The 22,153-nt window shown below is 52.9% G+C and overlaps 1 protein-coding gene across 3 annotated transcripts in view; it reads left to right on the top strand.

The window, feature by feature from the left end:
- Positions 1-22,153, top strand: part of LOC102943252 (mucin-17-like) — a 39,649-nt gene that overhangs the window by 6,664 nt on the left and 10,832 nt on the right. For 2 of the 3 annotated variants that reach the window (XM_043537189.1, XM_043537188.1), the window contains exons 1-8: positions 9,962-13,309; positions 13,694-13,819; positions 14,791-14,909; positions 15,344-15,405; positions 16,008-16,141; positions 16,618-16,677; positions 17,443-17,614; positions 18,079-21,776. In XM_043537189.1, the coding sequence (XP_043393124.1) occupies positions 9,973-13,309; positions 13,694-13,819; positions 14,791-14,909; positions 15,344-15,405; positions 16,008-16,141; positions 16,618-16,677; positions 17,443-17,614; positions 18,079-21,776 (7,708 nt within the window). In that variant the 5' untranslated portion in view covers positions 9,962-9,972. Of the gene's footprint in view, positions 1-9,961; positions 13,310-13,693; positions 13,820-14,790; positions 14,910-15,343; positions 15,406-16,007; positions 16,142-16,617; positions 16,678-17,442; positions 17,615-18,078; positions 21,777-22,153 lie in introns of those variants that run through there. The other variant, XM_043537190.1, reaches the window with a different exon arrangement.

Genomic DNA, 22,153 nt, shown 5'->3' with positions numbered 1-22,153 from the left:
ACTGCCGACCCCAACGCCTCAGCATGGTGGTAACTGGGGGCGCTGCGCCGCAAGAAGTGGGGAGTCTGAGCTGTAGGGAGTGGGGGGCTCAGAGGGCGTGCTTTTGCCAGGGCAGAACTAGGGACCACCGTGGGGCAGGGAGCGGGACAGGGGCTCAGCAGCGGGTGCTCTCCCCTGCCAGTCAGTGATTTCCACGCTGCCCCAGCACGGTGTCAGGCGGGGTTGCACTGCAGAACGTGGGGCGGGTGACTCAGCAGCGGTCCATGGGAAAGGCATTATCTGTAATTGGTTCCATGAGTGATGAAGCCACGGTAATTTTCCCCACTCAGTCAGCTGACCACGACAGTAGCAGGGACCCAGTCGACGCCAACAACAGCTGAGTTCACAGCACGGGAGACAGCACACAGCACAGCGGTTCAGTCCAGCACAGAGCCACGGAGCTCAGCCACGGCTCCCGTCCCAAAGACGTCTGTAGCCACCACAGAGAAAAGCACGACTTCTTCAGAGACAGCTACAGGAGAACATCTGACGACTGCTTCCCAGTCTCCTCTGACAGCATCGTCCAGTGAAAGTGCGATTAGGACGACTGTCACACACCCCGCGGTGTCTGAATTCACCACCAATGGGACAACGGTGACATTGGTTCCACCCCATCCAACTGGTACTGAATTCACAAGGACAGAGACTACCATGGGAAGCACTCCTTCTCTTCCAATGACAGAGACATCCACACACAATGCGATAACACCTTCTTCAGGGCATAGAACAATGGAAACAGGTAACAGTGGGACAACCTCAGCAACATCCTCTCCACTGGCAACGGTGCCCAGCTCTTCCACGCAGAGCACCTTCTTCACTTCCGTCTCTCACACAAGCCTTTCTGAAAGCACAACGGAGGAAACGACTCTCTCAGGAACGGGGACTGCTCCAACTTCAGCAGAATTGACCAAGAGGGAAACAACATTGTCAACAACACCCTCTGCGTCTGCTACATCTGAAACATCCACCAGTGAGACAGCGGCGACAAGAGCTACTCACTCTGCAGTTGTTTCAACCTCTTCCAGGGAGATAACAAGAAGTGTCTCTCTCCCAACACTACCTGAAACTTTCACCAGTGAGACAACCCTAACAACAACTTCTCTTCCCCTGACCTTTAGTGAATACACAAACAGTGAGACTCCCATGGCAACCTCTCTTCCGGTCCCGAGCACAGCCGAAATTTCCACAAGGGAGGAAAGTCTGATGACTGCTTCCGAGTCAACTCTGACAGCATCGTCCAGTGAAAGTCCCATAAGGACGACTGTCACACACCCCGCGGTGTCTGAATTCACCACCAATGGGACAACGGTGACATTGGTTCCACCCCATCCAACTGGTACTGAATTCACAAGCTCAGAGACTACCATGGCAAGCACCCCTTCTCTTCCAATGACAGAGACATCCACACACAATGCGATATCACCTTCTTCAGGGCATACCACAATGGAAACAGGTAACAGTGAGACAACCTCAGCAACATCCTCTCCACCGGCAACGGTGCCCAGCTCTTCCGCCCAGAGCACCTTCTTCACTTCCGTCTCTCACACAAGTCTTTCTGAAAGCACAACGGAGGAAACGACTCTCTCAGGAACGGGGACTGCTCCAACTTCAGCAGAATTGACCAAGAGTGAAACAACATTGTCAACAACACCCTCTGCGTCTGCTACATCTGAAACATCCACCAGCGAGACAGCGGCGACAAGAGCTACTCAATCTGCAGTTGTTTCAACCTCTTCCAGGGAGATAACAAGAAGTGTCTCTCTCCCAACACTACCTGAAACTTTCACCAGTGAGACAAACCTAACAACAACTTCTCTTCCCCTGACCTTTAGTGAATATACAAACAGTGAGACTCCCATGGCAACCTCTCTTCCGGTCCCGAGCACAGCCGAAATTTCCACAAGGGAGGAAAGTCTGACGACTGCTTCCGAGTCAACTCTGACAGCATCGTCCAGTGAAAGTCCCATAAGGACGACTGTCACACACCCCGCGGTGTCTGAATTCACCACCAATGGGACAACGGTGACATTGGTTCCACCCCATCCAACTGGTACTGAATTCACAAGCTCAGAGACTACCATGGCAAGCACCCCTTCTCTTCCAATGACAGAGACATCCACACACAATGCAATATCACCTTCTTCAGGGCATACCACAATGGAAACAGGTAACAGTGAGACAACCTCAGCAACATCCTCTCCACCGGCAACGGTGCCCAGCTCTTCCACCCAGAGCACCTTCTTCACTTCCGTCTCTCACACAAGCCTTTCTGAAAGCACAACGGAGGAAACGACTCTCTCAGGAACGGGGACTGCTCCAACTTCAGCAGAATTGACCAAGAGGGAAACAACATTGTCAACAACACCCTCTGCGTCTGCTACATCTGAAACATCCACCAGCGAGACAGCGGCGACAAGAGCTACTCACTCTGCAGTTGTTTCAACCTCTTCCAGGGAGATAACAAGAAGTGTCTCTCTCCCAACACTACCTGAAACTTTCACCAGTGAGACAACCCTAACAACAACTTCTCTTCCCCTGACCTTTAGTGAATATACAAACAGTGAGACTCCCATGGCAACCTCTCTTCCGGTCCCGAGCACAGCCGAAATTTCCACAAGGGAGGAAAGTCTGACGACTGCTTCCGAGTCAACTCTGACAGCATCGTCCAGTGAAAGTCCCATAAGGACGACAGTCACACACCCCGCGGTGTCTGAATTCACCACCAATGGGACAAGGGTGACATTGGTTCCACCCCATGCAACTGGTACTGAATTCACAAGGTCAGAGACTACCATGGCAAGCACCCCTTCTCTTCCAATGACAGAGACATCCACACACAATGCGATATCACCTTCTTCAGGGCACACCACAATGGAAACAGGTAACAGTGAGACAACCTCAGCAACATCCTCTCCACCGGCAACGGTGCCCAGCTCTTCCGCCCAGAGCACCTTCTTCACTTCCGTCTCTCACACAAGCCTTTCTGAAAGCACAACGGAGGAAACGACTCTCTCAGGAACGGGGACTGCTCCAACTTCAGCAGAATTGACCAAGAGGGAAACAACATTGTCAACAACACCCTCTGCGTCTGCTACATCTGAAATATCCACCAGTGAGACAGCGGCTACAAGAGCTACTCACTCTGCAGTTGTTTCAACCTCTTCCAGGGAGATAACAAGAAGTGTCTCTCTCCCAACACTACCTGAAACTTTCACCAGTGAGACAACCCTAACAACAACTTCTCTTCCCCTGACCTTTAGTGAATATACAAACAGTGAGACTCCCATGGCAACCTCTCTTCCGGTCCCGAGCACAGCCGAAATTTCCACAAGGGAGGAAAGTCTGACGACTGCTTCCGAGTCAACTCTGACAGCATCGTCCAGTGAAAGTCCCATAAGGACGACTGTCACACACCCCGCGGTGTCTGAATTCACCACCAATGGGACAACGGTGACATTGGTTCCACCCCATCCAACTGGTACTGAATTCACAAGGACAGAGACTACAATGGCAAGCACTCCTTCTCTTCCAATGACAGAGACATCCACACACAATGCAATATCACCTTCTTCAGGGCATACCACAATGGAAACAGGTAACAGTGAGACAACCTCAGCAACATCCTCTCCACCGGCAACGGTGCCCAGCTCTTCCGCCCAGAGCACCTTCTTCACTTCCGTCTCTCACACAAGCCTTTCTGAAAGCACAACGGAGGAAACGACTCTCTCAGGAACGGGGACTGCTCCAACTTCAGCAGAATTGACCAAGAGTGAAACAACATTGTCAACAACACCCTCTGCGTCTGCTACATCTGAAACATCCACCAGCGAGACAGCGGCGACAAGAGCTACTCAATCTGCAGTTGTTTCAACCTCTTCCAGGGAGATAACAAGAAGTGTCTCTCTCCCAACACTACCTGAAACTTTCACCAGTGAGACAACCCTAACAACAACTTCTCTTCCCCTGACCTTTAGTGAATATACAAACAGTGAGACTCCCATGGCAACCTCTCTTCCGGTCCCGAGCACAGCCGAAATTTCCACAAGGGAGGAAAGTCTGACGACTGCTTCCGAGTCAACTCTGACAGCATCGTCCAGTGAAAGTCCCATAAGGACGACTGTCACACACCCCGCGGTGTCTGAATTCACCACCAATGGGACAACGGTGACATTGGTTCCACCCCATCCAACTGGTACTGAATTCACAAGGTCAGAGACTACCATGGCAAGCACCCCTTCTCTTCCAATGACAGAGACATCCACACACAATGCGATATCACCTTCTTCAGGGCATACCACAATGGAAACAGGTAACAGTGAGACAACCTCAGCAACATCCTCTCCACCGGCAACGGTGCCCAGCTCTTCCACCCAGAGCACCTTCTTCACTTCCGTCTCTCACACAAGCCTTTCTGAAAGCACAACGGAGGAAACGACTCTCTCAGGAACGGGGACTGCTCCAACTTCAGCAGAATTGACCAAGAGTGAAACAACATTGTCAACAACACCCTCTGCGTCTGCTACATCTGAAACATCCACCAGCGAGACAGCGGCGACAAGAGCTACTCAATCTGCAGTTGTTTCAACCTCTTCCAGGGAGATAACAAGAAGTGTCTCTCTCCCAACACTACCTGAAACTTTCACCAGTGAGACAAACCTAACAACAACTTCTCTTCCCCTGACCTTTAGTGAATATACAAACAGTGAGACTCCCATGGCAACCTCTCTTCCGGTCCCGAGCACAGCCGAAATTTCCACAAGGGAGGAAAGTCTGACGACTGCTTCCGAGTCAACTCTGACAGCATGGTCCAGTGAAAGTCCCATAAGGACGACTGTCACACACCCCGCGGTGTCTGAATTCACCACCAATGGGACAACGGTGACATTGGTTCCACCCCATCCAACTGGTACTGAATTCACAAGCTCAGAGACTACCATGGCAAGCACTCCTTCTCTTCCAATGACAGAGACATCCACACACAATGCAATATCACCTTCTTCAGGGCATACCACAATGGAAACAGGTAACAGTGAGACAACCTCAGCAACATCCTCTCCACCGACAACGGTGCCCAGCTCTTCCACCCAGAGCACCTTCTTCACTTCCGTCTCTCACACAAGCCTTTCTGAAAGCACAACGGAGGAAACGACTCTCTCAGGAACGGGGACTGCTCCAACTTCAGCAGAATTGACCAAGAGTGAAACAACATTGTCAACAACACCCTCTGCGTCTGCTACATCTGAAACATCCACCAGCGAGACAGCGGCGACAAGAGCTACTCAATCTGCAGTTGTTTCAACCTCTTCCAGGGAGATAACAAGAAGTGTCTCTCTCCCAACACTACCTGAAACTTTCACCAGTGAGACAACCCTAACAACAACTTCTCTTCCCCTGACCTTTAGTGAATATACAAACAGCGAGACTCCCATGGCAACCTCTCTTCCGGTCCCGAGCACAGCCGAAATTTCCACAAGGGAGGAAAGTCTGACGACTGCTTCCGAGTCAACTCTGACAGCATCGTCCAGTGAAAGTCCCATAAGGACGACTGTCACACACCCCGCGGTGTCTGAATTCACCACCAATGGGACAACGGTGACATTGGTTCCACCCCATCCAACTGGTACTGAATTCACAAGGTCAGAGACTACCATGGCAAGCACTCCTTCTCTTCCAATGACAGAGACATCCACACACAATGCGATATCACCTTCTTCAGGGCATACCACAATGGAAACAGGTAACAGTGAGACAACCTCAGCAACATCCTCTCCACCGGCAACGGTGCCCAGCTCTTCCACCCAGAGCACCTTCTTCACTTCCGTCTCTCACACAAGCCTTTCTGAAAGCACAACGGAGGAAACGACTCTCTCAGGAACGGGGACTGCTCCAACTTCAGCAGAATTGACCAAGAGTGAAACAACATTGTCAACAACACCCTCTGCGTCTGCTACATCTGAAACATCCACCAGCGAGACAGCGGCGACAAGAGCTACTCAATCTGCAGTTGTTTCAACCTCTTCCAGGGAGATAACAAGAAGTGTCTCTCTCCCAACACTACCTGAAACTTTCACCAGTGAGACAAACCTAACAACAACTTCTCTTCCCCTGACCTTTAGTGAATATACAAACAGTGAGACTCCCATGGCAACCTCTCTTCCGGTCCCGAGCACAGCCGAAATTTCCACAGGGGAGGAAAGTCTGACGACTGCTTCCGAGTCAACTCTGACAGCATCGTCCAGTGAAAGTCCCATAAGGACGACTGTCACACACCCCGCGGTGTCTGAATTCACCACCAATGGGACAACGGTGACATTGGTTCCACCCCATCCAACTGGTACTGAATTCACAAGGTCAGAGACTACCATGGCAAGCACCCCTTCTCTTCCAATGACAGAGACATCCACACACAATGCGATATCACCTTCTTCAGGGCACACCACAATGGAAACAGGTAACAGTGAGACAACCTCAGCAACATCCTCTCCACCGGCAACGGTGCCCAGCTCTTCCACCCAGAGCACCTTCTTCACTTCCGTCTCTCACACAAGCCTTTCTGAAAGCACAACGGAGGAAACGACTCTCTCAGGAACGGGGACTGCTCCAACTTCAGCAGAATTGACCAAGAGTGAAACAACATTGTCAACAACACCCTCTGCGTCTGCTACATCTGAAATATCCACCAGTGAGACAGCGGCTACAAGAGCTACTCACTCTGCAGTTGTTTCAACCTCTTCCAGGGAGATAACAAGAAGTGTCTCTCTCCCAACACTACCTGAAACTTTCACCAGTGAGACAACCCTAACAACAACTTCTCTTCCCCTGACCTTTAGTGAATATACAAACAGTGAGACTCCCATGGCAACCTCTCTTCCGGTCCCGAGCACAGCCGAAATTTCCACAAGGGAGGAAAGTCTGACGACTGCTTCCGAGTCAACTCTGACAGCATCGTCCAGTGAAAGTCCCATAAGGACGACTGTCACACACCCCGCGGTGTCTGAATTCACCACCAATGGGACAACGGTGACATTGGTTCCACCCCATCCAACTGGTACTGAATTCACAAGGACAGAGACTACCATGGCAAGCACTCCTTCTCTTCCAATGACAGAGACATCCACACACAATGCGATATCACCTTCTTCAGGGCATACCACAATGGAAACAGGTAACAGTGAGACAACCTCAGCAACATCCTCTCCACCAGCAACGGTGCCCAGCTCTTCCACCCAGAGCACCTTCTTCACTTCCGTCTCTCACACAAGCCTTTCTGAAAGCACAACGGAGGAAACGACTCTCTCAGGAACGGGGACTGCTCCAACTTCAGCAGAATTGACCAAGAGTGAAACAACATTGTCAACAACACCCTCTGCGTCTGCTACATCTGAAACATCCACCAGCGAGACAGCGGCGACAAGAGCTACTCAATCTGCAGTTGTTTCAACCTCTTCCAGGGAGATAACAAGAAGTGTCTCTCTCCCAACACTACCTGAAACTTTCACCAGTGAGACAAACCTAACAACAACTTCTCTTCCCCTGACCTTTAGTGAATATACGAACAGTGAGACCCCCATGGCAACCTCTCTTCCAGTCCCGAGCACAGCCGAAATTTCCACAAGGGAGGAAAGTCTGATGACTGCTTCCGAGTCAACTCTGACAGCATCGTCCAGTGAAAGTCCCATAAGGACGACTGTCACACACCCCGCGGTGTCTGAATTCACCACCAATGGGACAACGGTGACATTGGTTCCACCCCATCCAACTGGTACTGAATTCGCAAGGACAGAGACTACCATGGCAAGCACTCCTTCTCTTCCAATGACAGAGACATCCACACACAATGCGATATCACCTTCTTCAGGGCATACCACAATGGAAACAGGTAACAGTGAGACAACCTCAGCAACATCCTCTCCACCGGCAACGGTGCCCAGCTCTTCCGCCCAGAACACCTTCTTCACTTCCGTCTCTCACACAAGCCTTTCTGAAAGCACAACGGAGGAAACGACTCTCTCAGGAACGGGGACTGCTCCAACTTCAGCAGAATTGACCAAGAGTGAAACAACATTGTCAACAACACCCTCTGCGTCTGCTACATCTGAAACATCCACCAGTGAGACAGCGGCGACAAGAGCTACTCACTCTGCAGTTGTTTCAACCTCTTCCAGGGAGATAACAAGAAGTGTCTCTCTCCCAACACTACCTGAAACTTTCACCAGTGAGACAACCCTAACAACAACTTCTCTTCCCCTGAGCTTTAGTGAATATACAAACAGTGAGACTCCCATGGCAACCTCTCTTCCGGTCCCGAGCACAGCCGAAATTTCCACAAGGGAGGAAAGTCTGACGACTGCTTCCGAGTCAACTCTGACAGCATCGTCCAGTGAAAGTCCCATAAGGACGACTGTCACACACCCCGCGGTGTCTGAATTCACCACCAATGGGACAACGGTGACATTGGTTCCACCCCATCCAACTGGTACTGAATTCACAAGGTCAGAGACTACCATGGCAAGCACCCCTTCTCTTCCAATGACAGAGACATCCACACACAATGCGATATCACCTTCTTCAGGGCACACCACAATGGAAACAGGTAACAGTGAGACAACCTCAGCAACATCCTCTCCACCGGCAACGGTGCCCAGCTCTTCCACCCAGAGCACCTTCTTCACTTCCGTCTCTCACACAAGCCTTTCTGAAAGCACAACGGAGGAAACGACTCTCTCAGGAACGGGGACTGCTCCAACTTCAGCAGAATTGACCAAGAGGGAAACAACATTGTCAACAACACCCTCTGCGTCTGCTACATCTGAAATATCCACCAGTGAGACAGCGGCTACAAGAGCTACTCACTCTGCAGTTGTTTCAACCTCTTCCAGGGAGATAACAAGAAGTGTCTCTCTCCCAACACTACCTGAAACTTTCACCAGTGAGACAACCCTAACAACAACTTCTCTTCCCCTGACCTTTAGTGAATATACAAACAGTGAGACTCCCATGGCAACCTCTCTTCCGGTCCCGAGCACAGCCGAAATTTCCACAAGGGAGGAAAGTCTGACGACTGCTTCCGAGTCAACTCTGACAGCATCGTCCAGTGAAAGTCCCATAAGGACGACTGTCACACACCCCGCGGTGTCTGAATTCACCACCAATGGGACAACGGTGACATTGGTTCCACCCCATCCAACTGGTACTGAATTCACAAGGACAGAGACTACCATGGCAAGCACTCCTTCTCTTCCAATGACAGAGACATCCACACACAATGCGATATCACCTTCTTCAGGGCATACCACAATGGAAACAGGTAACAGTGAGACAACCTCAGCAACATCCTCTCCACCAGCAACGGTGCCCAGCTCTTCCACCCAGAGCACCTTCTTCACTTCCGTCTCTCACACAAGCCTTTCTGAAAGCACAACGGAGGAAACGACTCTCTCAGGAACGGGGACTGCTCCAACTTCAGCAGAATTGACCAAGAGTGAAACAACATTGTCAACAACACCCTCTGCGTCTGCTACATCTGAAACATCCACCAGCGAGACAGCGGCGACAAGAGCTACTCAATCTGCAGTTGTTTCAACCTCTTCCAGGGAGATAACAAGAAGTGTCTCTCTCCCAACACTACCTGAAACTTTCACCAGTGAGACAACCCTAACAACAACTTCTCTTCCCCTGAGCTTTAGTGAATATACAAACAGTGAGACTCCCATGGCAACCTCTCTTCCGGTCCCGAGCACAGCCGAAATTTCCACAAGGGAGGAAAGTCTGACGACTGCTTCCGAGTCAACTCTGACAGCATCGTCCAGTGAAAGTCCCATAAGGACAACTGTCACACACCCCGCGGTGTCTGAATTCACCACCAATGGGACAACGGTGACATTGGTTCCACCCCATCCAAATGGTACTGAATTCACAAGGACAGAGACTACCATGGCAAGCACCCCTTCTCTTCCAATGACAGAGACATCCACACACAATGCGATATCACCTTCTTCAGGGCATACCACAATGGAAACAGGTAACAGTGAGACAACCTCAGCAACATCCTCTCCACCGGCAACGGTGCCCAGCTCTTCCGCCCAGAGCACCTTCTTCACTTCCGTCTCTCACACAAGCCTTTCTGAAAGCACAACGGAGGAAACGACTCTCTCAGGAACGGGGACTACTCCAACTTCAGCAGAATTGACCAAGAGTGAAACAACATTGTCAAGAACACCCTCTGCGTCTGCTACATCTGAAACATCCACCAGTGAGACAGCGTCTACAAGAGCTACTCACTCTGCAGTTGTTTCAACCTCTTCCAGGGAGATAACAAGAAGTGTCTCTCTCCCAACACTACCTGAAACTTTCACCAGTGAGACAACCCTAACAACAACTTCTCTTCCCCTGACCTTTAGTGAATATACAAACAGTGAGACTCCCATGGCAACCTCTCTTCCGGTCCCGAGCACAGCCGAAATTTCCACAAGGGAGGAAAGTCTGACGACTGCTTCCGAGTCAACTCTGACAGCATCGTCCAGTGAAAGTCCCATAAGGACAACTGTCACACACCCCGCGGTGTCTGAATTCACCACCAATGGGACAACGGTGACATTGGTTCCACCCCATCCAACTGGTACTGAATTCACAAGGACAGAGACTACCATGGCAAGCACCCCTTCTCTTCCAATGACAGAGACATCCACACACAATGCGATATCACCTTCTTCAGGGCATACCACAATGGAAACAGGTAACAGTGAGACAACCTCAGCAACATCCTCTCCACCGGCAACGGTGCCCAGCTCTTCCGCCCAGAGCACCTTCTTCACTTCCGTCTCTCACACAAGCCTTTCTGAAAGCACAACGGAGGAAACGACTCTCTCAGGAACGGGGACTGCTCCAACTTCAGCAGAATTGACCAAAAGTGAAACAACATTGTCAACAACACCCTCTGCGTCTGCTACATCTGAAACATCCACCAGCGAGACAGCGGCGACAAGAGCTACTCACTCTGCAGTTGTTTCAACCTCTTCCAGGGAGATAACAAGAAGTGTCTCTCTCCCAACACTACCTGAAACTTTCACCAGTGAGACAAACCTAACAACAACTTCTCTTCCCCTGACCTTTAGTGAATATACAAACAGTGAGACTCCCATGGCAACCTCTCTTCCGGTCCCGAGCACAGCCGAAATTTCCACAAGGGAGGAAAGTCTGACGACTGCTTCCGAGTCAACTCTGACAGCATCGTCCAGTGAAAGTCCCATAAGGACGACTGTCACACACCCCGCGGTGTCTGAATTCACCACCAATGGGACAACGGTGACATTGGTTCCACCCCATCCAACTGGTACTGAATTCACAAGGTCAGAGACTACCATGGCAAGCACTCCTTCTCTTCCAATGACAGAGACATCCACACACAATGCGATATCACCTTCTTCAGGGCATACCACAATGGAAACAGGTAACAGTGAGACAACCTCAGCAACATCCTCTCCACCGGCAACGGTGCCCAGCTCTTCCGCCCAGAGCACCTTCTTCACTTCTGTCTCTCACACAAGCCTTTCTGAAAGCACAACGGAGGAAACGACTCTCTCAGGAACGGGGACTGCTCCAACTTCAGCAGAATTGACCAAGAGTGAAACAACATTGTCAACAACACCCTCTGCTTCTGCTACATCTGAAACATCCACCAGCGAGACAGCGGTGACAAGAGCTACTCACGCTGCAGTTGTATCAACATCTTCTACTGAGAGTGCCATCACAACAAATATGTCACACACAACAGTTCCTGAATTCATTACCAGTGCCGCACCCCCAACGACAACTCCTCCACATCTGACTTTAACAGAATTCACAGGCCGTGAGACTACCATGGCAACTAGCTTTCCTGTACAAACGACTTCAGAATCTACCCAGGCTGAGACCACAATATCAACAACTCTCTCTGTACCTGTTACACCTGAAATCTCCACCCTTGAGACGAACTCTACCATGGCCACCTCACAACCACCTCTGACCACCCCTTCCTCTCAGAGCCCTTCAGTGACGTTTCCCTCCCACTCAGCTGTGTCTGAGTTCACCAGAAAGGAGACAACTTTGGCAACAAGCATTGTAAAGACAACTGGGCGCTATTCAACCATGTCTGAAGTCCCCAGTAATGAAACAACACTCACAACAAGTCTTTCCGGGAGAACGGTTCCTGAAGTCACAAGGTCTTCCACACTCTCTGAGGCAGCTACAGCAGAAAGCTCCACCCGTGAGACAAACTTGACAACAGTCACATCCCAGCCAACTGTCGTGACATCTTCCACGGAGAGTAGCACAATGGCATCTGTGTCCCATACAACCCTACCCGAATTCAGCACCAATGAGAGAACAAAGGCAACTAGTCCTTCCACCATTATGACTGAATTCCCAAAGAATGAGACCACCGTAGCCTCAACTCTCTATGTCTCAGCAACACAAGCAACTCACAATCGAACAACACTGGCAACAACTCTTTCTGCGCCTGCTACAAGTGAAATCTCCACCAGTGAGACAAGCTTGACAACAGCCACCTCTCAGCCCATTGTGCCAACATCTTCCATCGAGAGTAGCACCATGACGTCTGTTTCCCATGCAACCGTACCTGAATTCACCAGCAAGAAGTCAACCGTGACGTCGGCCCCTCTCCATCCAACTCCGACTGAATTCACAAGTACTGAGAGTACAGGAGTAACAACTCTTTCTGTCCCTAACACAGAGGAATTCAGCAGCCAACAGACAACTTTGACAACAGTCTCTCCTCAGCCGCCTGTGACCACATCTTCCACTGAGTCCACCGTAAAGACAAAAGAGTCCTATCCAACCATATCTTCATCCACCACCAGCGAGACCGCCCTGACAACAACACTTTTCTACTCAAGTCCTCCGGCATCCACCCACCATGAGACACTGCCAACGACAACCCGTTTTTTTCCCAGCCCAACCAAATCCACCGGCCATGAGGAAACGTTGGCCACGGCTGTTTCTTCTCCTACCGCCGCAGGGTCCACCCCCGGCATCTCTCGCACAGTGATGACGTCCGAGCCAGCAACAAGTCAAGTGTCTTCTACAAGGTCCATGGCGCCTCCTCTTTCCATCTCGACAGGTTCTTTGGTTCCCACGAGGAAACCCAGCACCGTGACCAGCCATGTGACCCAGACGCAGTCTAGCAGCACAAGTAGTTCCATGACTGTGCCAACCAAAATCCCAGGCACCAGCAACCACCCCGCAAACACCACTGGCACCACAACCTCTGCGGGTGAGTTGTGGGTTTCTATGGGGAGCAGGGTTCAACGAGGAAGGTAGGGACGGGAGACTGGGAACCGTAGACTCTATTCCTGGCTCAGCCACTGACCAGCACCGTGGGGTCCCTGATCTCAGTCGGGGCAGGTGCAGTGCCCAGCACGATGGGGTCCTCATTACGGTTTGGGGCATGCAGGGGCTACTGTCATGCACAAAAATCACATCATCCACATCAGTGGCTAACTGGGATATGAAGTTAATTCCTGGCTAGAAACTTGTGGCAAACCATTACCATTTCCCACGCTCACCCAGGAGGTGGCTGCATCTCAGTGCCGGGCGAGGGGTCCCTTTCAGGTGTATGTCCTCATTCAGTCCCATTTCTCTCTTTGCTCCCCTGAAGTTCCCACCACCACGCTGGAGACCCTGAGGTGTCAGAATGGAGGGACCCCCCTTGCGAACAAGTGTCTCTGCCTTCCGGTATTTACAGGGGAGCTGTGCGAAACGGTGATGAACCACATCAACATTGGTGAGTGGCTCTGGCCTCCCCCATCGCTCTGGGGGTCCCTGTTGGACTGTCAGTCCCTGAGCCTTTTGGGTATCCATTCTCGCTGAGCGGCTTGTTCCCAAGGGTTTGGTTCCTGAGCCCCTATTCCGGGCTCACGGTGCCGTTGGCTGCATCGGCGACCCTGGTGACTTTACCGGGGTGTTTGTTCCTGTGGCCCGTGACTGACATTAGCCTTTTTTGCAAGAGCATCGCACAAGCAAATGTGAGACAGGTGCAAAAACGGCTAATATCAACCCAGGGTGTGTGAACAGGGGAGGGGGTCGTCCTGCTCTGTTGGCGCCGGAAACCCCCAGCCGGGGGGGCTGTGGACAGCTCTGGGCGCATTAGGGGAGCTTTGGGAAATGGGGCAGTGGCCACCCAGAGGACGATCCGAGGGCTAGAAACCCAACCTAGGGGGCGAGGTTGAACCCGGGCATGGTCAGCGTGGAGGACGGTGGGGACTTGAGCCCGGCCTGCAGGTTGGGGATGGGCTAGTCTGAGGGGACAGGGTCAGTTGTTCTCCGGGGCCCCCGAAGGCAGGAGAAGGAGCAAGGGGCTTAATCCGGAGCAGGGCCAAGCTCAGTTGGGTTTTTGGAAACGCTTCCTGGCTCTCAGGGTAGCTCGGCTCCAGAACAGGTGCCATGGGCGGGTCCCATCTCTGGAGGCTTCTCAGAGCAGGTTGGACAAACACCCGTCAGGACTGGGCTGGGGTTACTGGTCCTGGCTCAGCATGTGGATCTGGGCTCGGAGTCCCTTCCAGCCGGCCGTTCCTGGATTCTCCAATGATGGACCAACCTTAGAGGCTCAGAAAAGGAGCCAAACTCATTTGGCTCTTTAATGACCCCCGTCCCGATCTCGTGGTGTTTAAACCCAGCCTGGCGAGCCCCCGCTCGTCCTCCCCGGCTCGTGAGCGCTCGGGGCTGCCACAGCTGCACTTTGTTTCCCATTTGCAGACATGGTGAAGGCGGAGATCAATGTCACCGTGGTGGTGACGAACAGGAACTTCTCTGAAAGCATGGAGGATCCAATGTCCACAGAGTTCCAAAAGTTTGTGGACATCTTCCGTACCGAGGTGAGGGAGACCAGGCTCAGGAGGGCTGGGGGGAATGTGCGGAGCTGTGGGTGAACGGGGAACTGCTGTAGTGGGGGCAGAGATGGGGTCTGGCACGCCGGTGAGGGGTTAGATTGCAGGGTCTCTGGAGGCAGTGCCCCATTGCACAGGGCCACGGTGTCTCCTAGGGGCAGGGGCCCTGATGCAATGCATTATGGGAGGTTTGGGTCTTTGGCAGGTGGGGGATGGTCCCTGGGGCTGGGTTGAGCCGTGGAAGGTCCAAGGCAGTCTGGGGGAAGGAGCGTCCCACTGGTTTGGGGGAGCAGGGTCTCTGCTGGGCGGGGGACAGCTGCTGCAGCAGGGCAGGTCTGTGCGGAGCACAGGGAAGGGGGCCAGGGCTCCATGGAGTAGGGGGAGCACTTTGCGCCCACCGTGCTGAGCCCGCTCTCTTGCAGATGGACCCGATCTACAGGGAGACGGTGCCTGGGTTCCTCAGCATCGAGGTGATCCAGCTGAGGTGAGGTGTGGGGCCTGGGCCCCATGACGGGAGTTGGGGAAAGGGTCGCCAACTTTCTAGTCGCACAAAACGAAACCCCCTGGGCTGGGGCAGGGAGTTGGGGTGCAGGAGGGGTTCAGGGTGAGGGGTTCCTGTGGCACTTGCCACTGTTTCCAGGAAGTTGTCACCATGTCCCTGCAGCCCCTAGGCACATGGGCAGCCAGTGAGGCTCCACGCGCAGCCCGCACCCCGAGGCCTGGCTCGGCAGCTCCCATTGGCCGGGAACCTCCACCAATGAGAGCTGTGGGGGTGATGCCTGCAGGCGCGAGGTCAGTGCATGGAGCCTCAGTGGCCGCCCATGTGCCATGGGGCTGCAGGGACCTGGCGGCAGCTTCTGGGAGCAGTGCGGTGCCCCAGGGCAGGCAGGGACTAGCCTGCCTTACCCGCACTGCACCGCCGGCCGGACGTTTCACCAAGTGGTCGGCAGTGCCAACCGGAGCTGCCAGGGTCCCCTTTCGACCAGGCCTTCCCGTTGGAACCCGGACGCCTGGCAACCCTGGGGATGGGGTGGTGTCATCCGGTGGCCCCCTGATGGCTTTTCTACTCTTCTTCTCCTCCCACAGCAATGGCAGCGTGGTGGTGGATCACCGCGTGGTCCTGTACATGCCCTACGCCAACTACACCAGTGTGTACACCCAGGCCGTGGCCAACGTCAGAGTGCGGCTGAACGCCACCAATTGCACCAGCGCCTCTCCGGGTGTGTACCGCGTGTCACCTGGCCAGCCGGCCTGCCTTTCGCGGGCCCGGCGCTGGCCATCTGGCTTTCGGGGTCCCTGCGAGGTGCCAGCCGCAGACCTGGCGTCTCGTCCCTTCCCTGCAGAGTCTTGTATGCCGTCCCTGCCGTGTTTCCTGCATCTGTCTTGGGCTCCCAGGGGGTGCCAGCCAGCCGAGGGGGTCTCCAGAGCCCCCGAGGAGATGACGGAGACCCCCACCTCGCTCCGCTGCATCTGTCATGCAGACCTGCTAGTGTCTCCCGGGCGTTGGGGTCCCACCGCGCTAGGGCTGTGGGCGCTCAGCATGCTGGACTGTGAACAGCCCCTTCTAACCGCTCGGCCTCCAGCATGCATCCTGCCCCCCAACATGGCTGGAAACATGCAGAAACCTGGAGCCAGATCCCCCCCAAATCGCAGACGCTGCAACTCACATTTGGGTCTCCCTCTCTCTTGTTTTCAGATAAATTGTGCTTTAAACCTGGAGCCACGCAGGTCAACTCGGTAAATCTGAACATAGCAGGTAAGACCCAGAGCCTCTGTCTCTGCCCGTCACTCCCTTCCCGGCGCTCCCAGGATAATGCCAGGTGCCCGTCCTGTAGGTTTGTAAGGTCAGAGCTGCAGCTGGTGCGAACTTGGATCACAGCTCAATCTATGCCAGTGGCTTGACAGCAGATTCACCGCAGCTAAGGGTCTGGCCGGCAGATGCAAGGACCCCAGTGATCTCTGCACCCGGCTGAGCGAATGCAGAGCATTTGCAGTTACACAGGCTCCATTTAAATGCTCCGGGAATCCAGCAGCTCCCCGGGGAGGCCGTTCTGGCTGCCATGCACATGTTCCGTGCAGTCTGAATCGGTCAAAGCGCGGCTCCCAGGTGTTAGATGCCTTCTCCCCTACAGCCCGGGATCCGGTCGCTCTCTGGACCGGTTACAGTTTTGGAGGGTCCCTTGGGACACATCTGGCTGAGCAGTGTCTGAGCATCCAGGGAGGAAGGGTTGGTTTCCTGTGGTATCAGAGTAACAACCGTGTTAGTCTGTATTCGCAAGAAGAAAAGGAGTACTTGTGGCACCTTAGAGACTAACCAATTTATTTGAGCATGAGCTTTCGTGAGCTATGGAAGCTGCAGAAGACTTCTGCAGCTTCCACAGTATGCATCCGATGAAGTGAGCTGTAGCTCACGAAAGCTCATGCTCAAATAAATTGGTTAGTCTCTAAGGTGCCACAAGTACTCCTTTTCTTTTTTCCTGTGGTATTTACCTGCATCGGCTTTCCTCTCCCCCACCCCCAGCGGTCTGCAAGAACGACTCCATCATTCCCACGGCGTACCAGAAATATTACTTCCCACTGAATGTGAGCAACGGGCTGATGTGCGTTTCCAACTGCAGCATCCACAACCCCTACGGCCCCTTCTGCAAAGCAGGGGAGCAGTGCTACCTCGGGGCTCAGGGACCCCAGTGCCAGTGAGTCACACACCTCCCCAAAGGGGGCTGCTTTCTGCTGGAGCTATAGATGTCTTCCCTCCCTGCTGCTGTGTCCCGCGCACGAATGAGCTCTCCAAAGCCAGGCAGGGCAGGGGATGCTCTCCTCCATGGGTCACTGCCGACCCCAACGCCTCAGCATGGTGGTAACTGGGGGCACTGCACCGCAAGAAGTGGGGAGTCTGAGCTGTAGGGAGTGGGGGGCTCAGAGGGCGTGCTTTTGCCAGGGCAGAACTAGGGACCACCGTGGGGCAGGGAGCGGGACAGGGGCTCAGCAGCGGGTGCTCTCCCCTGCCAGTCAGTGATTTCCATGCTGCCCCAGCACGGTGTCAGGCGGGGTTTCACTGCAGAACGTGGGGCGGGTGACTCAGCAGCGGTCCATGGGAAAGGCATTATCTGTAATTGGTTCCATGAGTGATGAAGCCACGGTAATTTTCCCCACTCAGTCAGCTGACCACGACAGTAGCAGGGACCCAGTCGACGCCAACAACAGCTGAGTTCACAGCACGGGAGACAGCACACAGCACAGCGGTTCGGTCCAGCACAGAGCCACGGAGCTCAGCCACGGCTCCCGTCCCAAAGACGTCTGTAGCCACCACAGAGAGAAGCACACACACGACTTCTTCAGAGACAGCTACAGGAGAACATCTGACGACTGCTTCCCAGTCTCCTCTGACAGCATCGTCCAGTGAAAGTGCGATAAGGACGACTGTCACACACCCCGCGGTGTCTGAATTCACCACCAATGGAACAACGGTGACATTCGTTCCACCCCATTCAACTGGAACTGAATTCACAAGGACAGAGACTACCATGGGAAGCACTCCTTCTCTTCCAATGACAGAGACATCCACACACAATGCGATAACACCTTCTTCAGTGCACCCCACAATGGAAACAAGCAACAGTGAGACAACCTCAGCAACATCCTCTCCACCGGCTACGGTGCCCAGCTCTTCCACGCAGAGCACCTTCTTGACTTCTGTCTCTCACACAGCCCTTTCTGAAAGCACGATGGAGGAAACGACTCTGGCAACAACGGTTTCTGCTCCAGCTTCAGCAGAATTGACCAAGAGTGAAACAACATTGTCAACAACACCCTCTGCGTCTGCTACATCTGAAACATCCACCAGTGAGACAGCGGCGACAAGAGCTACTCACTCTGCGGTTGTTTCAACCTCTTCCAGGGAGATAACAAGAAGTGTCTCTCTCCCAACACTACCTGAAACTTTCACCAGTGAGACAACCCTAACAACAACTTCTCTTCCCCTCACCTTTAGTGAATATACAAACAGTGAGACTCCCATGGCAACCTCTCTTCCAGTCCCGAGAACAGCTGAAATTTCCACAAGGGAGGAAAGTCTGACGACTGCTTCCGAGTCAACTCTGACAGCATCGTCCAGTGAAAGTCCCATAAGGACGACTGTCACACACCCCGCGGTGTCTGAATTCATCACCAATGGGACAACGGTGACATTGGTTCCACCCCATTCAACTGGTACTGAATTCACAAGGACAGAGACTAGCATGGCAAGCACTCCTTCTCTTCCAATGACAGAGACATCCACACACAATGCGATAACACCTTCTTCAGTGCACCCCACAATGGAAACAAGCAATCAGACAACCTCAGCAACATCCTCTCCACCGGCAACGGTGCCCAGCTCTTCCACGCAGAGCACCTTCTTGACTTCTGTCTCTCACACAGCCCTTTCTGAAAGCACGATGGAGGAAACGACTCTGGCAACAACGGTTTCTGCTCCAGCTTCAGCAGAATTGACCAAGAGTGTAACAACATTGTCAACAACACCCTCTGCATCTGCTACATCTGAAGCATCCACCAGTGAGACAGCAGCTACAAGAGCTACTCAATCTGCAGTTGTTTCAACCTCTTCCAGGGAGATAACAAGAAGTGTCTCTCTCCCAACACTACCTGAAACTTTCACCAGTGAGACAACCCTAACAACAACTTCTCTTCCCCTGACCTTTAGTGAATACACAAACAGTGAGACTCCCATGGCAACCTCTCTTCCGGTCCCGAGCACAGCCGAAATTTCCACAGGGGAGGAAAGTCTGACGACTGCTTCCGAGTCAACTCTGACAGCATCGTCCAGTGAAAGTCCCATAAGGACGACAGTCACACACCCCGCGGTGTCTGAATTCACCACCAATGGGACAACGGTGACATTGGTTCCACCCCATCCAAATGGTACTGAATTCACAAGGACAGAGACTACCATGGCAAGCACTCCTTCTCTTCCAATGACAGAGACATCCACGCACAATGCGATAACACCTTCTTCAGTGCACCCCACAATGGAAACAAGCAATCAGACAACCTCAGCAACATCCTCTCCACCGGCAACGGTGCCCAGCTCTTCCGCCCAGAGCACCTTCTTCACTTCCGTCTCTCACACAAGCTTTTCTGAAAGCACGACGGAGGAAACGACTCTCTCAGGAACGGGGACTGCTCCAACTTCAGCAGAATTGACCAAGAGTGAAACAACATTGTCAACAACACCCTCTGCGTCTGCTACATCTGAAACATCCACCAGCGAGACAGCGGCGACAAGAGCTACTCACACTGCAGTTGTATCAACATCTTCTACTGAGAGTGCCATCACGACAAACGTGTCACACACAACAGTTCCTGAATTCATTACCAGTGCCGCACCCCCAACGACAACTCCTCCACATCTGACTTTAACAGAATTCACAGGCCGTGAGACTACCATGGCAACTAGCTTTCCTGTACAAACGACTTCAAAATCTACCCAGGCTGAGACCACAATATCAACAACTCTCTCTGTACCTGTTACACCTGAAATCTCCACCCTTGAGACGAACTCTACCATGGCCACCTCACAACCACCTCTGACCACCCCTTCCTCTCAGAGCCCTTCAGTGACGTTTCCCTCCCACTCAGCTGTGTCTGAGTTCACCAGAAAGGAGACAACTTTGGCAACAAGCATTGTAAAGACAACTGGGCGCTATTCAACCATGTCTGAAGTCCCCAGTAATGAAACAACACTCACAACAAGTCTTTCCGGGAGAACGGTTCCTGAAGTCACAAGGTCTTCCACACTCTCTGAGGCAGCTACAGCAGAAAGCTCCACCCGTGAGACAAACTTGACAACAGTCACATCCCAGCCAACTGTCGTGACATCTTCCACGGAGAGTAGCACAATGGCATCTGTGTCCCATACAACCCTACCCGAATTCAGCACCAATGAGAGAACCAAGGCAACTAGTCCTTCCACTATTATGACTGAATTCCCAAAGAATGAGACCACCGTAGCCTCAACTCTCTATGTCTCAGCAACACAAGCAACTCACAATCGAACAACACTGGCAACAACTCTTTCTGCGCCTGCTACAAGTGAAATCTCCACCAGTGAGACAAGCTTGACAACAGCCACCTCTCAGCCCATTGTGCCAACATCTTCCATCGAGAGTAGCACCATGACGTCTGTTTCCCATGCAACCGTACCTGAATTCACCAGCAAGAAGTCAACCGTGACGTCGGCCCCTCTCCATCCAACTCCGACTGAATTCACAAGTACTGAGAGTACAGGAGTAACAACTCTTTCTGTCCCTAACACAGAGAAATTCAGCAGCCGACAGACAACTTTGACAACAGTCTCTCCTCAGCCGCCTGTGACCACATCTTCCACTGAGTCCACCGTAAAGACAAAAGAGTCCTATCCAAACATATCTTCATCCACCACCAGCGAGACCACCCTGGCAACAACACTTTCCTACTCAAGTCCTCTGGCATCCACCCACCATGAGACACTGCCAACGACAACCCGTTTTTTTCCCAGCCCAACCAAATCCACCGGCCATGAGGAAACGTTGGCCACGGCTGTTTCTTCTCCTACTGCCGCAGGGTCCACCTCCGGCATCTCTCGCACAGTGATGACGTCCAAGCCAGCAACAAGTCAAGTGTCTTCTACAAGGTCCATGGCGCCTCCTCTTTCCATCTCGACAGGTTCTTTGGTTCCCACGAGGAAACCCAGCACCGTGACCAGCCATGTGACCCAGACGCAGTCTAGCCGCACAAGCAGTTCCATGACTGTGCCAACCAAAATCCCAGGGACCAGCAGCCAGCCTGCAAACACCACTGGCACCACAACCACTGCGGGTGAGTTGTGGGTTTCTATGGGGAGCAGGGTTCAACGAGGAAGGTAGGGACAGGAGACTGGGAACCGTAGACTCTATTCCTGGCTCAGCCACTGACCAGCACCGTGGGGTCCCTGGTCTCAGTCGGGGCAGGTGCAGTGCCCAGCACGATGGGGTCCTCATTACGGTTTGGGGCATGCAGGGGCTACTGTCATGCACAAAAATCACATCATCCACATCAGTGGCTAACTGGGATATGAAGTTAATTCCTGGCTAGAAACTTGTGGCAAACCATTACCATTTCCCACGCTCACCCAGGAGGTGGCTGCATCTCAGTGCCGGGCGAGGGGTCCCTTTCAGGTGTATGTCCTCATTCAGTCCCATTTCTCTCTTTGCTCC

This window comes from Chelonia mydas, chromosome 28 (genome assembly GCF_015237465.2).
Source record: "Chelonia mydas isolate rCheMyd1 chromosome 28, rCheMyd1.pri.v2, whole genome shotgun sequence".
NCBI lineage: Eukaryota > Metazoa > Chordata > Testudines > Cheloniidae > Chelonia > Chelonia mydas.
Note: the sequence above shows the minus strand (reverse complement) of the source record. Positions and strands in the feature narration are given on the sequence as shown.